This window comes from Laccaria bicolor, genomic scaffold (genome assembly GCF_000143565.1).
Source record: "Laccaria bicolor S238N-H82 LACBIscaffold_13 genomic scaffold, whole genome shotgun sequence".
Classification (NCBI taxonomy): domain Eukaryota; kingdom Fungi; phylum Basidiomycota; class Agaricomycetes; order Agaricales; family Hydnangiaceae; genus Laccaria; species Laccaria bicolor.
Genome location: NW_001889884.1, coordinates 977,105 through 993,398, shown reverse-complemented (window position 1 = coordinate 993,398; position 16,294 = coordinate 977,105). Strand labels below are relative to the sequence as shown.

General features: G+C 49.1%; 5 protein-coding genes across 5 annotated transcripts; 2 read left to right on the top strand and 3 right to left on the bottom strand.

The window, feature by feature from the left end:
- Nucleotides 1-871: 871 nt before the first annotated feature.
- On the top strand, nucleotides 872-3,719 carry LACBIDRAFT_387953 (ectomycorrhiza-upregulated exo-beta-1,3-glucanase GH5; the record flags this gene model as incomplete). Its single annotated transcript, XM_001881677.1, has 10 exons — nucleotides 872-1,322; nucleotides 1,409-1,511; nucleotides 1,574-1,736; nucleotides 1,787-1,905; nucleotides 1,956-2,041; nucleotides 2,091-2,292; nucleotides 2,351-2,620; nucleotides 2,673-2,898; nucleotides 2,951-3,498; nucleotides 3,536-3,719. 9 exons carry the CDS (start codon nucleotides 872-874, stop codon nucleotides 3,464-3,466), a joined length of 2,136 nt encoding a protein of 711 aa, XP_001881712.1. The 3' UTR covers nucleotides 3,467-3,498; nucleotides 3,536-3,719.
- An 805-nt stretch (nucleotides 3,720-4,524) lies between these two features.
- On the bottom strand, nucleotides 4,525-5,945 carry LACBIDRAFT_327713 (uncharacterized protein; the record flags this gene model as incomplete). The annotated part of the gene is made up of 6 exons (XM_001881511.1): nucleotides 4,525-4,737; nucleotides 4,843-4,968; nucleotides 5,061-5,085; nucleotides 5,180-5,453; nucleotides 5,592-5,596; nucleotides 5,926-5,945. The coding sequence occupies 6 exons, from the start codon at nucleotides 5,943-5,945 to the stop codon at nucleotides 4,525-4,527; spliced, it is 663 nt and encodes a 220-aa protein (XP_001881546.1).
- Nucleotides 5,946-9,198: 3,253 nt separating this feature from the next.
- Nucleotides 9,199-10,875, top strand: LACBIDRAFT_298274 (uncharacterized protein; the record flags this gene model as incomplete). The annotated part of the gene is made up of 4 exons (XM_001881676.1): nucleotides 9,199-9,427; nucleotides 9,494-10,321; nucleotides 10,378-10,814; nucleotides 10,873-10,875. 4 exons carry the CDS (start codon nucleotides 9,199-9,201, stop codon nucleotides 10,873-10,875), a joined length of 1,497 nt encoding a protein of 498 aa, XP_001881711.1.
- Nucleotides 10,853-11,906, bottom strand: LACBIDRAFT_294497 (uncharacterized protein; the record flags this gene model as incomplete). The annotated part of the gene is made up of 2 exons (XM_001881510.1): nucleotides 10,853-11,270; nucleotides 11,390-11,906. 2 exons carry the CDS (start codon nucleotides 11,904-11,906, stop codon nucleotides 11,194-11,196), a joined length of 594 nt encoding a protein of 197 aa, XP_001881545.1. The 3' UTR covers nucleotides 10,853-11,193.
- Nucleotides 11,907-12,152: 246 nt separating this feature from the next.
- On the bottom strand, nucleotides 12,153-15,763 carry LACBIDRAFT_298272 (uncharacterized protein; the record flags this gene model as incomplete). Its single annotated transcript, XM_001881509.1, has 23 exons — nucleotides 12,153-12,250; nucleotides 12,305-12,327; nucleotides 12,380-12,411; nucleotides 12,464-12,583; nucleotides 12,644-12,772; nucleotides 12,834-12,958; nucleotides 13,133-13,290; nucleotides 13,461-13,494; nucleotides 13,567-13,584; nucleotides 13,653-13,725; nucleotides 13,811-13,881; nucleotides 13,966-13,991; nucleotides 14,048-14,101; nucleotides 14,154-14,178; nucleotides 14,243-14,304; nucleotides 14,371-14,511; nucleotides 14,567-14,668; nucleotides 14,730-14,757; nucleotides 14,816-14,875; nucleotides 14,931-14,985; nucleotides 15,048-15,499; nucleotides 15,591-15,705; nucleotides 15,758-15,763. The coding sequence occupies 23 exons, from the start codon at nucleotides 15,761-15,763 to the stop codon at nucleotides 12,153-12,155; spliced, it is 2,007 nt and encodes a 668-aa protein (XP_001881544.1).
- Nucleotides 15,764-16,294: the final 531 nt, after the last annotated feature.

Here is a 16,294-nt window from a genome sequence, read left to right as displayed (position 1 = left end):
ACACCTCACCATATCCTCATTTATTTCTGACCCTTGATGACGTTCTCAAACTCTGAAATTCGCGCCCGAAACTGACAAGGTGACTTCATTGCTCCGTTGAAGGACGATCCATGATTTATTTTTGGTCGTGTGTTTTCAGATTCTCCCCTACTTCTGGATATTTCTTTGTCTAAAGCGTGCCGAGACTAAGTTATTCCCATCTGGCGTGTGGCATGCTTTGTTGAGTTTGTATTCTTGATACATCCAGCCTGGGGAGCAGATTTTGAAAGACAAATGATGCGGAACCTGAAGATTTTAGGTTGGTGATGGTTGTGTACGCTAGCGCACCCGTTGCTTGGCGCTCTTCCCACATCTTTCTTTTCTCCTGCTCCCATCGTCCGCTTCCACTTTCTCTGACGACTCGCCCTCGAGAATTGTCGTTCTATAGCCGGTTCTTTTGTTGCTCTCGTTTTACTTAGACATCAGCGACTCCCGTTCTTGGTTGGCAGACCTCAATCGATCTTGGGTAAAGCCTTGGAGACTTTTCCTTCGTCTTCTCCACATTAATTTTGAGGAGAAATGCCGCTGCTCAGCGCTCTGGACTCAGGCCTCAACAAAACAAAGAGTGGTGTTCTATTACGTGTAGCGTCAAGGCCCTTCTCGCAGATCTTCGGCGAGGATCCCTCCGTGCCGGCTGACGACTTCGTTGGTGTCGACTGAGACCAACGGCCGATGCCGGACTCAATTCGGCGTACGGTGGCTGGCATACAAGTCTTCTATTTATTTAATTTAGAAAAACGACGGCGGGGTCAACTAATTCTTTCTTTCTGCGACTGCCATCTTTTTCCTAGTCCCCTCCCCGCCTCCCGCCCTTTCCTCGCCACCGTTGATCATGGCGACCAACGCGCCGTTCATTCAGGAGACCCCTCGCGAACCGCTTACGACGACCGACATGGAAGGTGGACCCGCCCAACACGATCAGTATGCTGCATCCGCCCTACCGAACCCAGTACCCAACAAGGAGGCCTATTCAGATCCCACCACCACCAACACCGAGTCGGCTATGACCAAAAGACGAAGGCGTCATTATCGTTGTCTTTGTATCATCTTTGCTGCGATCGTGGTCCTCATTCTCGTCATCGCCATTCCTGCTGGTGTAGTGTCCAAGAAGAAAAACCAAGGACATCAGAGTCAAGACAACGCCGCCTCGACGGGAACGCAAACCAAGACCGCAAGTGGGAGTAAGCCGACTACCGCTGTCGACATCACTGGCGGTGACGGTTCGACAATCAAGGCCGAAGATGGCACTACCTTCACGTACAACAACAAATTTGGTGGCACCTGTGAGTTTTTGATACCCAAACCCTCGTCGTTTTGATCCCTGTCCTACATCCTCCATCTTGCGCGTTGCTTATAATTTATCTATCAGGGGTTTCGGATCGCGATGCGCCATTCAACAACAACGCTCAGGCAAACTCGTGGACTCCCCCGCTCAATCAAACTTGGACTTTCGGGAAGGACCGCATCCGTGGGTACGTGTGAACTTTGCCGTTTGTAGTTGGCTCGTTGACTTTCTTTCTGGACATATGTTTAGCGTTAATTTAGGTGGTTGGTTTGTACTGGAACCTTTCATCTCTCCGGCTCTTTATCAGAAATACCCTGGCGCGGTTGATGAATGGAGTTTAAGCACGCTCATGGCGGCTGACACCGCTAATGGAGGACTCGACCAGATCGAGCACCATTACGCGACTTTCATGGTCAGTCTTACTTAATTTACCTTCACCTTTCCAAGCTAATGCGGCTCTAGACGGAGGCAGATATCGCTGAAATCGCTGGTGCAGGTCTAAACTGGGTCAGGGTCCCTATTGCGTTCTGGGCTATCGAAACTTGGCCAGGTGAACCGTTCCTCGCCCAAAAGAGCTGGAAGTACGTTGGTAACTTGTTTCAACTGTTATGCGAGTTAACAATTTGGCAAGATACATCGTCCGCCTCTTTGGCTGGTGTAGGAAGTATGGAATTCGTGTGTATCTCGATTTGCATACCATCCCTGGATCACAAAACGGTAGACATACTTCCAGCATTATATTTCCTCGCTCACAATATTTTTTTAGGCTTCAACCACTCCGGGAGGAAGGGTCAGATCAATTTCCTTCACGGTGTGATGGGTATGGCAAATGCTCAGCGGACGTTGAACTATATTCGAGTCATCACGCAGTTCATCTCTCAGCCGGAATGGCGGAACGTCGTCGTCATGTTCGGCGTCATGAACGAGGCTATTCCACGAACCATCGGGGAAAATGAAATGCGATCCTTGTGCGTTTTCTCTTCACTTTTGGGCGCATATACTCACCCTCCCTTTTCGGGTTCGTAGTTATATCGAGGTTCATAGAGTAATACGATCGGTCAGTGGTTACGGCGCTGGGAATGGGCCGTACATGGCCTTCCACGACGGCTTTTTGTCACTCGCTCCCTGGCCAGACTTTATGCGTGGCGCGGATCGGGTGGTCCTAGACAGTCATCCTTACTTCGCATTCAATGGTGGACCCGCGCTGGATCCCATTGCTACTGGTACTGGTGCTGACGCAGGTGGGATGTGGCCTCGCGCGGCGTGTGAGCGCTGGGCGACCGATTTCAGCAACAGGTTGGTTCAAAAAAACTACACAGTCTATCTCGTATGCTGATATGCTTTATAGCCGCAGGAACTATGGCATTACCATCGCTGGTGAATGGAGCAACGGATTCAATGACTGTGGTCTGTTCCTGAATGGCGTCGCTGAGAAGGACACTGTTACATATGGCGGCAACTGCGAAGACTGGATGGATGCTTCCAAATGGGACGCGGCGACCAAGGCTGGCATCATGCATTTCGCGCAGGCCAGTATGGATGCGCTTGGGGATAATTTTTTCTGGACGTGGAAGGTTTTTCTGGCGCTTTTTTTCTTCTTGATTGAGGCTTATCTTTGCGTTACAGATCGGAAAGTCTGAGCGAGGCATTAGCGAATCTCCCTTGTGGTCTTACCAGCAGGGACTTCGTGAAGGTTTCATGCCAACCGACCCACGAACGGCAGACGGAACATGTGCAGCTCTCGGTGTCGTGCCTCAGCAGCCTTTCGACGGCAATTACCAGCCATGGATGGTCGGAGCTGTCGGAGCTGGTGCGCCGCAAGATGCTCCCAGGTATACGTGGCCTATCGCGAAGGTTGCCGATGGAGGCCCGAGTGCCGACTTGCCACAATACGCCATGACTGGTCCAATTGTCAAGCTGAGCGCGCCTACGTTTACTGGATCTGACGGGAAGGCGATTCCTTCTGGCGATGGGTGGTTCAACGAGGACGACAAGATGGGCTCGCCTGCCCCGATTCCTGGTTGTAATTATCCGGATGCCTGGGACGCGGAAGGTGCAGAAATCCCTGCGGGTTGTACTCTCAATATTGGCAATGCTGGTGCTGGTCCCGCCAATGATCCCGCGGCCGCTCCTCCCGCTTAGCGGTTCTCATCTTGACAACTAGACGTTGCAGCCTTTGATCTATTACTGGAATGGCTGGATGGACGCTAATGAATACCCCCTACGTTATGATACACCTACCCACATTTCTACTTTACCCACTCTCGTTTTATAACTTGCCACTCTTACTATACGATCCACTAGTCGGTACGATATTCTATTTTCCTATTCTCCTCTAGAAGACTTTATCATCCTAACGTAATACATACGTAATGACGACCAAATGACGACCTCGACTCGGAAATCGGATATGATATGTCATGTAGAAGAAGGGTCTTTTGTCTCAAACAAGAGAAAAGGACCCAGATGACAAGAAGAAACGCAGCGGGCCGTGTACAGTCGTGGACAAGCAAAGCCCACTAACTTGGTATCTCGGTAAATAATGTATCTAGAGCTGAGATTTTTCCAGATTCTGGCTCGGATTTGCGAAATGCGTCGAAAAACGCACCTCCGAAGTTTTTCCCACGAGGAATTAGGTGTGGCCAAAATTTTGGACCAAAAAACTGCAACATTTAAGGATAAAAACGGGTCGAAACCGGCCAGAAATTATCAAAAGCTTGTACCTGTGCTGGGCTTCGACTGGAAGCTACTCAGAAAGGGCAAAGAATCTATCAGAAAGGGATTTCCCTGCGTTTCGAAAGCCTAGTATGATAGAATTTCTTAGTCCCGTGATAGATGTCACATCAAAAGTGACTAAGTGCCCAATTTGGGTCAATGTTTGGCAATTTTTTCCAGAAGAACCGCTCGATATATTCTTTCAAAACTTGATGGGCAGATTGTTCTCCATGAAAGGAAGCGATTCCGCTATTTTTCATATTTTTCTTGGCACTTTTTGGGTCCCGGCCAAAATTTCAGGGTCTATTTCTGTATATGGCCATTTTCTTCAAAACGGCTCGTGAGACTTGGCTGAAATTTGGCCAGAAGCTTCCCTCAACGTATCTGCACGTTTTCCGGGCACTTTGGTAGCCATCAATACATTTCCATTTTTATTAGTGGGCTTTGCTTGTCCACGACTGTAGTTGTCCCTTCTTCAGGGCTATCTACTTGATTAACACTTGATCCTGTGAAGGGTGAAAATGCCGACTTGGACGCGCCAAGCTAGCTGATTCAGTCATGGAGGCACAAGCACCCTGAGCGAGGAGGATGAGCGTGGGGGTGGGAGAAGTGGGAGAGCGTTGCTTCGGAGGGTCAGAAGGGCGGTAATTCGGGAGCTCGGTGTTCACCTGGTGTTGCGTGACAGTCCTGTCCTGGTGCTGCGCATGGCGCTTGATAGATCATAGGGGTGCCTGTTTGGGCTGGCAGAAATCCAAAATATGTTTCTTATGAATAATGGAGGCGATATCACGAGGATAACTCACCTGGATTCGTTCATCGGCGGCTCCGAGGCACATGCGTACCTCGCCTATAATGTCAATGAACGACGGGCTTTGGATGAGCGTGAGGCGAGTTGAGCGGATTTTGGTCGGCGCGCGCGATGCCAGCCACTAAGGTTCAAGGGCGACTTATGTTGTTGAGTTGTTGTCCTGGGTCCACAGAGCGCCTTCAGGGGTTCCTGGTCCTGATCCGCGCCGCACACCACTGCATTCCCGACTCCGAGTCGGCTGAGCAGCTGTAAGCAATGAGATCCTTTGTATTTCTCTGAGCCTAGCGCACTCGACCGAACTTCACCGACAGCGTTTTTTTATAAACGCTTACGAAAAAAGCCAGTTAGCGTGCTTTCCACTTAGAGCCTTTGAAATTGGCTGAATACCGGTGAACGTTTGAACTTTGAAGGACCCGCCAAATGGACCGACCCGGTTCCGTTCCCTAAAAATATGTCCGAAGGCAGTCTCCTTTTCTGGTGAGTGGGGCAAAGGTGCCGTTAGGGTCGAGAACGTGTTTACAGAACAAGACGCGTCTGTGAAAAGTTTTCCAGCGTAGAAGACTGAAAAATCGTATGAGAGAGTGGGTGACTTCCCGTAACATAAATCTATATAAACGAATAAATCTGACCCTTATCGGAGTTTGAAATGGGTACCCTGGCTTGCAATTTAATCAAGCAAATAAACCGTAACGCCAACTGATTAGATTTATTCACCTGACATGAATAAACTTACTTCCCTCTCACCTGAGCTGTTTTGAGGACACACAGGCCCATGGATGGGTGTATTATAGTTAATGCTCAATCATATCAGCCAGAAAGTAGGACACACAATGAATGAAGCCGAGAAAATGTCAACTTAAGCTGAACATGCTCTGATTCTGTGAGTTATGTGCTGAGAAGATTGTTTGTGGAAGGAAAAACAGCTTCGGAGAGGAAATTTTGGAACCAGAGGATGTTGGCACTACTAATAAACTCTGTAATGGCTTCAAATTATAACGAGAGAGCAGACTGCCCTCAGCCATAGGAGAGTAGAGAGGATGAGGTAGAGCTGACTAAGCTAGGTGGGAAGAAAACGTACCCAGGAAGGAAAGGTGTCATGATGGCAGGGTTGATTCCAGTGTTTGAAATCTATTCGAGGGGTCTGTACCCTCTGAATAGATTAAGGTTTATAACTGGGTGCCAACCGGGGCCTCCATCAAAGTCGAACCCTTACAAAACTCGGCATCCCGGCAAAAGACCCTAGATCTCGTCGATTTATTTAAATCTAGCAAATTTATGTTATGGGAAGTCACCCAGTAGGAAGATATTCGAGAGAGAAGAAAGACGAACCACTGTCAGAGAAAATGATTATTCGCTTCAGAGAGTAAGTTCAGTAGACTAGGTCATTTTGACGTGAGGTGTTGTTCCCACGCACCCTTTGATTTGACACCCTGACCAAACTCAACTTGGCTCGGCAGCGTGGAACAATGACAGACAATGGCTGGCAATTGCAATGACTCTCGGTGACGCAGGAGAACGCTGGACAATTTACCTGCTTTGATCAAGCGACAAGGATCGGCGCATATACTTAGGTTTTGGACCAGGACACCCGGGCCCTTAGCTGACTCGCCCGTTCTTGAACGGGTGTTGGGAACCAGCTTCAAAGGTGAAGAACGTCTTTGTTACTTGTTCTCGGGGCTTCTCTGGGCGATGGAATCGGCATGCCTTGGATTTCACCAAGCGAAACGACACCCTGGGTCAGCCCGTAGAATATCTTCTGACTCAAACGTTTCCCACACGACGCACTTCGTAAAACCTTGCTGCTGGACCCTTGGGCTTTCTCGACCCTCCTCCTTCGGGCAGAATGCGAAAAAGTACTGTTTTCCCTCACGTTGTGGTGCCACGGAATGCAGTTAAAAAATAACCCCACGCTGACACTCCTTCATAGTGTAGTGGTAGACTTTACCACTCTTGGGAGGGAGTGCGGACGCGAGAAACATATGCAATTGCCCCGATCAACGGAACGATTCTTGTTGGCATCCGAGACCAATGTGGATAGGTCTGCAATAATACGGCTCGTTACTGAGTTATTGTGCCACTCCTTACCTTCTTCTAGGTTATTTCTGGATGGAGAAGATTACCAAGGCCATTAGGGATCTTTCCCTCATATGATTGACAACTTTGGGAACCAACAGCTAAGCGAGGCTTCTGGGCGGCTTCTTCACTGGCTTCTGCGGTTCAAACCGACGCTGCGATCGGGGCTCTCTCACTAGCCGTCATCTTTACTCACGCATCGACCGAGCTCCTCCCGCTTAATTGACTGGCTGAAATATTATCCGTGAGTCGCTGAAGTCGACGCGAGGAAAGTGAAGTCGCTAAATTACAATGCGTCAAACTTTACAGTGAAGGGCAAGGATCATAAGACCGCTTTCTGCGTGTTTGTATACCATTTTGGCCATGGACGCGATCCGAATACCGGTACGCATGCCCATTTTCTCCCAGAGTTGCTCCCTATTCTTAACTTACAAGGGTTGAACGCTTGTAACCCAATAACGTCACAAATGTGCGAACACTCAACGTGTAGAATCGAGGATAGGTGTCGTTCTTGTTGTTTCACTCGCTCAAGTACCTCCTCCGTTTTCTTCTCGTTTCAGGAATACTCATGTTTACCGCCTCGAACAGCCTGAAGCTGACGAACACATAGGAAGAGGAGGAGAACCGACTATGATATCACCGGGATGGTTGGTACCCGTCCCGAACACTGCATATCTTGAGCCTATGCTGATCATTACAATACGCCTATCTAGTATTTAATATGGCTGCCGACATTAATCTAACCATGCCTTTCCAATGGGAGGGAAAAAAGAGGTCTATCTTCCTCTTCGCGAGCTTGGTGCTAATGATGTCGAACCGCAGAGGGGCCGGAAATTTAGACCCAGCTGTATGGCCACGACAGAACGTGACACAAACACTTTCGGTAACTTTCGTCAATTTGATGAGCGTGGATTCTGGAAGCAGATTGGGTGACTTTCCGTAACACAAATTCTCTAGATTTGAATAAATCGACGAAATCTAGGGTCCTTTGCCGGGATGCCGAGTCTTGTAAGGGTTCGACTTTGATGGAGTCCCTGGTTGGAACCCAGTTACAAACCTTAATCTATTCAGAGGGTACAGACCCCTCGAACAGATTTCAAACGCTGGAATCAACCCTGCCAAGGGGACACCTTTCCTTCCTGGGTACGATTCCTTCCCACATGGCTTAGTCAGCTCTACCTCATCCCCTACTACTCTCCTACGGCTGGGGCATTCTGCTCCCTCTCGTTGCAGTTCAAAGCCACTACAGAGTCTATTAGAAGTGTCAATGTCTTATGGCTACAAAATCCCCTCCCGGAAACTGTTGCTCCCTTTACAAACACCCTTCTTGACACCTAACTCACTGATCCACAGCCATGTTCAGCTCAACTTGGGATTTTTTGGGCTTCACCCAGAGTGTGGTCTAATTTTACAGCAGGGTGGATGAACAATCAGTATAATAAACCCATCCACGGGCCTACACGACCTCAGAGCAGCTCAGATGGGAAGTGAGTTTGTATAAGGCAAGCAAATACATCAAATAGAATCTAATCAGTTGGCGTTACGGTTTATTCACTCCAATAAACTCTCCTGTGAAGTTCTCTTTTCAAACTCCGATAAGGGTCAAATTTATTCATTTTTATAGATTTGAGTTACGGAAAGTCACCCATTACAAGGGGTCACCTTCCCCATTCGCGAATACGGCGCGCGATCAATACCGGGTGGCGGTGCGATAAATGCAATCGAGATCGATGCGAGTTGTGAGCGACTTCTGAAAATAACATAGTCAAGATTGATTGCAGAAAAGCCAAACGCCGCATCGGAGGGTTCGGAATTAATTGGCAAGACCCACGAAATTCCCGGTCAAGTATCAGGAAGTGTCTTGAGGGACTGAAGCCTGAAGGTCGAGTCGGCGGGATGACTCGGACGCACTAGCATCAAGGAAAAATAGGTTGGGTATGATGGCAGTCCCAGGCAATGTGCGGGTAAGGAGGTTGGCGGTGACAGCCACGTTCTACTGATGAATCTTCGATCGACCGAGGGTAAGTACTTTCCAAGATCTCGGGAGGTCTTATAGTTAACCTTGCCTTCTTTGGACTAAACCAACTATAGGCTGGCAAGATCTCTTCGAACCCTGATGTGATAATCCGCCGTTCAGCCGAATAATGGATTTATGTACTTATGACGATAAATCGCGGGGATCTTTCGCATCCGCCATTTCAGGTTGGGAATATAAACAACACGGAACTCAAGCCTCTTATCTTCGTTTTCTTCCTCGGAGCACTCAAAACCTTCTTTCATGGCTGCAACACGGTCTTCCAGGTCCAACCCTCGCTTGTCGACCTCCTCCATTTCCTCCGTGAAGCTATCCTCATCCCGCACCGAATCACCCGCAGACACACCCACATCCGTCAACCGACGTACCGATGATGTCTTTCAATCAATTATCAAGGGCAGGAAGAGCTGGAAGACAGCCAGGGGAGGGGAAATCGTATGGCCGCCAGAGCTTGAGAGCGCTTTGATTGAAGGTGCGTGCCTGATGTGCGCTCGCCACCGTCTTCATCGTGCTCAATCAAATTAAATCAACAAAATAGGTTTGGAAAACTACCAGCCAGATGACTCTAGAGAAACTCGACTGCTGGGGCGGTTTCCGATGCGGAACCGCTTCATCTCGGACTGGATATACGAAAAGACGGGAAAACGGCGCACAGCTAAGCAAGTTGGCAGCCGTTTGCAACAGCTCAGGGATACGTGTGGGGGAAAACGATGTAGGTCCCCCAACGCTACCGTACGTCTGCATGACGTCCGAGCTAATTCAACTTGTCCGATAGTGCTCAAGCTTCTAACGCCCAATAGACCTCTGGCCCGCCCAGCCTCCTTGTCACTTTCCCCGGAATTACAGGACGTAGCTGGCCCTTCAAATTTCAGGGGCCCCCCACCTCTCCGCCATGATTCCGAGTCAGGAAGCGACACCTCTCCTCCGAACTCGCCTACCACGCCGACCGACGCCCATGCGACATTGCAAAGCCTACTTTATCGCGGGGTCGAGAGCCGTTCAACAGAACTCCCAAATTCAATTGTCTTCATCGATCTTATCCCACATCCTTCAGCTGGACCTTCATCGTCACATAGTGAAGAGGAACACCTGTGGAAGGAGCGCGGCTTCCAGATCTCCCGCGCATCTCCGTTCCCTCGCCACTTACACGACATCGACTCGACTATTACGCTTCTTTCCAAGTCTACTACCTCTGCACGCTCCTTCTTTACCGTCTACTCTGGAGAGGATGTCGTCTACTCAGAGGTTACCTCGCTCAAGCCCTTGGGCCCACCACCAGGTGATTTCGACTTCGACAACTCGTCGAGTTGCCTGTATAGCACTACGTTAGTTCCAGGATTCTGGCGTAGCCTGGTTCAAAGTCCAGGTAAATTGTCGTGCCTCCATCCATTAGTGAGGATATTACTGACTTATCCTTCTAAGACCCCACTCAATATACAATCGTGCAACGTGTTGTCCAAGACTCGTCAGCCTCGTCCCCGCCCTGTACCTTATTTTCTGCCATGTTCAAATTTACCTACGTATCCTGTCCTTATATTTCTACCCCCTCCGCCGCCGCCGTTCAACCGGCTTCGCAAAAAGATCCGGAGTTGGAGTTCTCTTTTGATTCCCTCCTCACTATGGACGCGGACGGATTCACTGATATTCCCGCGTTTGACTCAAAAACCCATGGATACTATCTGTCGGACACTTACGTCGAGGGAGGGTGGAGCTCGGGCTCCAGCTCAGCCCAGACATCGACCTATCACCCCAGCCCCATTCAATATGACCAAGGACACTCCGATTTCGGGAGTGACGACTCTGTAATCTCGCCCATTTCCCCCACTTCCACCTCGTTTTCGGGCGATGTATTCAACTACGTGAGTTCCTTTTAACTCATTCAAAATGAGTCCGCTGATTTTTTTTCCTTTCCGTCAGTAAAAATCATGTAAAAGTAGCCTGTGTATTCATAGGACTATATCAATCCAACTCTCACTACTCGCGCCCTCGCTTTCTTGTTTTTCTAGCTATTTCATTGCGTGCGTGCCCCTTCTCTCTACCTCATGGCCGGCAGTCCTAACATACACCCTATCCAGATAATTAACACATCACGCATCTTCATCAACAGTCATTTACTTTTCGGATCCACATACCCGTTTATCTATCCTGTTAGTGTAATTTCTCAAGAGCCTCTAAGCTCCACCTTCCTGTCTTTTGGACACAAATCAATGTATTCAGCATGTGAACCCGTGGAACTTCTCAGATAAATTTGGAACTCCACACAGCTTCCCCCTGCCTAGCCTCATCGGTTCCAGCGCCATAAATTCGCGAGCTAACTGCAAAAGGTATCAAGTCAATGCGAAGACACATTGGCATAAGGTTCAGAAGGAAAAAAAATATGGTGGACAAGATGCGGCCCGAAAAACGGGGCGAAGAGAAGAAAATGATCCCTCACCGCTTTTCAAACAGGAAATAATCTGGATCTTCGATGTAAATTCCTTCGTCATGAGCGTTATGTCGGTGTTCTGGTTAAGACCCTTTGTGATCCCTTTCGCAACCATGTCCTTCCTCGCCGCGCCGACTGAGCGAGCGCTTACCACGGCCTTGGCATGCGCATCGACAAGCGCGTCGACCCAGGTGCGTATCGCCATCCCGCCGGCCATCCCCTCCCATTTACTGAACTCCAGAATCATATTTGTCACTCCCCCCACGATAATAGCGACTTCGCTCTCCACATTCCCAACCGACTCTAGTCCTATTTTGGTTGCCGGGAAATGCTTCTGGATGATCGCTAGAATGGGTCCGTACGAAACACCGTCTCCAGCCTGGCCACCGCCTTGTCCACCAGCGACCCAGGATTTGGCTTGGTCAACAGCGCTGTACACGTCCGCGCGCAGAGTGGGAGACATGACTTTCTTGGCATCTGCATCAGTCGCTGCGGTGGTGAGCTGTCTTGCGAAATGACCAAACATGTTTGAATGCTGAATAGAGTGAGGGTCGAAGAGACGCAAGCTTGACGATAACAGCACTCCTTAACGCCTCAGGAGTCAAGCCGCATGGGAACCTCGAGGTGGACACACACAGGCAATCTTTCTCGATCTGTACAAAATTTGAAGCCCAGCAGCTAGGGTTGTTATACAATTAGAAATCGGCGATAGACAATTACAGTTACAAGAAAACACAGTGAGGTCGTCAACATACAATCGTAAGATGTCATATTAGGAAATGGTGAACGATGAGGAAGTTCCCGTAAACGCAGAGACGGCGCCAATCAGAGGTTTATAGTCTCCGAAGTAACTGAGGCGATAGGTGCCAGCTTGAATATCGCGTTAATAAAAAGACAATACCAAACGAATAGAAGATTCCTCACGCGGCGTTCCATTTTCAATCGTCCTGTACCGGAGGAATCAAGTAAGAGAGGAGTGAATAAAGATAAATTGCTTACCATGAAATAGTAACGGTGCTGGTCCCAAGAACCTGATAAGCATCAGAGCAAAGTCAAAGAACCACACACAGCTGAACAACTCACGGTGCTGGTTCTTTTCCACTGATAGATCGTCGATGGGTGGGAGTCTGATCTCACTGTCTTCCACTGACCCGAAATCATCTGATCAACTGTGAGGAAAGTACTCTCCAATCGGAGATTATTCTGCGAAAGACGATCGTTAGCTCATGAATCTAGTTATGATTGCGAAAGCCTTGTTTCTACCCGGGGATTGGCCCCGACGAACTCGGCCGATACAGTATTTCCTGCATGATATGGAGCCGCGGTATTCACGTCGGATAAAGTCGCTCCAATTTTCTTGCCAATGGGGGCAGCATCAAAAACGACACCAGTCTAGATCAGACGGAGGATGATCTTTTGGATCCGGAATATCGAACGTGCGAATAAATAATACCTGGAGTGAGATAGCCTTGGAGAGTTGCTCGGATGGGGCCGGATCAGATGCTGGAGTATCCTTTGCATTATCTGCGAGAAAGGGTACAAGGCTGGAGTACTTGTCGATGTAGGCGTCCAGGGTGACTATGACATAAAGCAGACCGGAGGGTCGGATCACACGGGATTAGCTCATTTGCTGCGCAGGATAAGGAATTCTGGGTAAAGAGAAGGAATCCACCAAGAGCCGGTCAAGGGACATGATGGCAAGGACGAGGTGCCAAGTGAAACAAAGAAAGAATCAAAATAAAGCGTGCTCACATTGGCCAAAAATCGTACTAGCGCCCTCATATCTTTGGACACTGTACTCTTCGCGAGTAGTGATGTAGTGAGCATAAACATTGGCGGGACCCGCAACGACGATATAAGCATCCGAGCCGAGGACGCCTGAGGAGATCAGTTTGGCGCGCAGAGCTTCCCTGAGTAGAACAGTAGGTCAGGTGAGTGAATGTCACAAAAGTAGATAGTTGGAGAAGAAGTCTATGGAAAAGAGGTGATAAGCCGGCAAATGAAAAGATCCACGGGTGCAGGGCAAACACACATAATTATCGTGGAGGATGCAAGTCGAGGAGCTGATGAATAAACATACCGTATCCTTCTTCCCGCCATGGTCGTTAACTCGCCTATACAAATTGAAACCCACAACGATCACAGTGCTCAATTAGGTATGATCAAGCGATAATAGCTACACCTACCAGGTATAACAAGCATCACTGATCAAATGATAAATTATCAGCGCGCAACATCCTCGCATTACTAGTTACGATGAACTTCTACGCACCAAAGTTTCCAACGCGAAGCATCTGTATATTGACACTGTTCGCTGACCATTCGTACGGTTGATGTGCGAACCCCTACAAGTCAATCATAAACATCGTGATCATCAGCGTCTATCAAACGCGCAGGAACGGGGGTAGAGCAGCCAACGGGGGTACTAACCGTATTCAACAAGATCGGCTTAGGATTCTGACACGCCCTTTGTTCGGCGGAAGGGAAAGGGGTCACGACACCTTAAGGGGCAATGTGATAAGGAGGAAAAGGCAGAGATCTGTCAGTCTTTTCATTGATTGGGTGTAGAAAACGGAACAATTAACCTTTTACAATCTCCCAAAACGGATTCCTGTCAGATGAACAAGATTAGCGCTTGAGATGACAGGTACCCTCTTCTTCACGTACCGAGGTTGGGAGGAGTTAGTGCCTTGTATGAAGTTGAATGCGCCTGGGCCGTCCCTTTCTCAACAACATTGAGTAAAGCGCGGGAGGTCCCTGGTGCCCGACTTACGTTGTGCCCCCAGCGAATCCAAAGCCTAGAGATAGACGTTTAGCTCCCCTCTGGCAACGAACGATGAAAGCAAAGCAAACGCAACTCACCCAACGCAGCTGGGCATGTAGAAACGGTGGTGCCATTCGGAAGTGTAAACTGATGATTCGCCCTTGCCAATTAAAGCTGTGTTAGAACGCAAAAGACAAATCACGATGTTCCTGAGCCCAAAACATACATGGCCAGATAGGTGTGAGCGCTCTTGACAGCGCCCGTTACTGGAGCCAGGGGGCCGTTCATTATCGTTTGGGCACCACGGAATTGAAGATCTCCGATGATCCTACTTGACTCAAAATCAGAGATTCTGAAACCTGGCCCTCTGCGGGATCGACGCGTTAGCGTACCTGGACAACACAAAAAAAAACAGGACGCACCGCCCATGGCAATCTTGAGCTTTCCCTCCGCAAGTTGAATGGTCTGAATCACAAGGGAGTCCGTCGTACGGCTTTCCAGGGCTTTCACAGAACGCGCCGAGGCTGTGATATTGATGAAGGGGGTTAATGCGAATGATGTCAATTTGTGAAAAAACGGACGGACGTGTTGGGAGATGTATCACCGACGTTGGCTAGCGGGATGCATATTCAGAAGGTAGAAAAGAGATGACACTGTAATTGAGTGTTTACCTTGCGTAAACCCAGCTACAAAAGTTGTATTCCCGGGCATTGAATATGGTTCTACCTCGGCTGTTGTAATCCTAATTTAGCATGTCATCAGACCGAAAGAAGAAATGGTACGGACCTTCGTACAAATATGCAGCCATGCCCTTGTTGTCCGCGCTGACCAGTGTATTATTCTAATCGTCCAATATCAGCGTCGGCCTCGCTTAGAATTCAAATTTAAAAGACAAATACGCACCTCATACAAGCTCGTACCATGAACAGCAAAGAAACTCAGAAACCCCCTCGCCTTGCCATTGGTGTCATCAAATCGTAAGAGTGTCATCTCCTTATCTTGGTCGTACTGGTACCTCGCCCTTTCCTCCGCAGGGTTCGCAAGGTAGGCGGTTGGCGAGCGGTTAATGTTAGCATTCAGTATTGTCGTATTGCCCAGGCTCAATTTTCCCGGGGCCAAGCTCGCATGGGCCCTTTGCACTGCGAGAACGGTGCCCGCAATGATGGCGTCTGCTGTTTGTTTTACGTAGCCTAAGGAGGTGACTTGGGGAAGAAGGTTCTCGAGGTATCCACCAACACCAGCGTGCTGGTGCGTGCCAACGAAGGCGATGTTGGCGTCCGTGTACAGGCCCGGGTATTGAGATGAGAGTTGTGAGACAATGGAGCGGTGCACCCCACTGTCACCCATCGCGATGTCTAGAAGAGAACCAGTGTTAGTGTAGCGGCTCTTCGGCTTGGGTAGCTGTCGTGGCCCCTCATACACTGCAGAGAATACTCGAGGACGTACCAGCATTGATAAAAACGATTCTATTGTTTGGCGTTGCCGCGTCGGCAACGATGAAAGCGCGGCTACGCTCTCTCATGTGAAGGCCGGTATCTGTCTGGGCTAGTGAGGCATAACCCTGCAGAACACTTAGTTAACGCGTAGCCCTTGTCAGAAATGAAATGTAGTACCATCATGTTCGTCTCTACCACCGGCCTTCAAGTAAGCCAACAAAAAGTCAGTGTCATGCCCAGCTTCCCCTACGAGTAAAGGTGATTCACCCTGTTATGTCCCCGATTCCTGGGGGAATACACCTTGCGATTAGCCTTTCGCGAAAGAATCGTAATAGAATGAAGGGACTCACCCAATCCTAAAAGGTACTGCGCATGTGCAGGGGTGACGACGCCTCCATTGGGGAGATAAATGCTGGAGGCGAGAAAGGCGGTAAGATACCACAATAATCCGCACATCGCATCAATAAAAGATTGGACTATATCCCAGAGATCCAGCGGCAAGGCGCTGTGGTAGGTTAGGAGCGGCATTGTTTCCCCAGCTGATATCGATTTATAGCTCTTCAGATTCTTCGAAGGTGGGTTGCCTAAAGCTAACAAATGACATGCGAGCTCGACGAAGAGGCAGCCGGTGTGTGCAGGGAAATGGCGGTGAAACTAAGGGATTGGGGGCATGACGATGTACCGCATGCCACACGCGTTCAGTTCCGTCGGTCA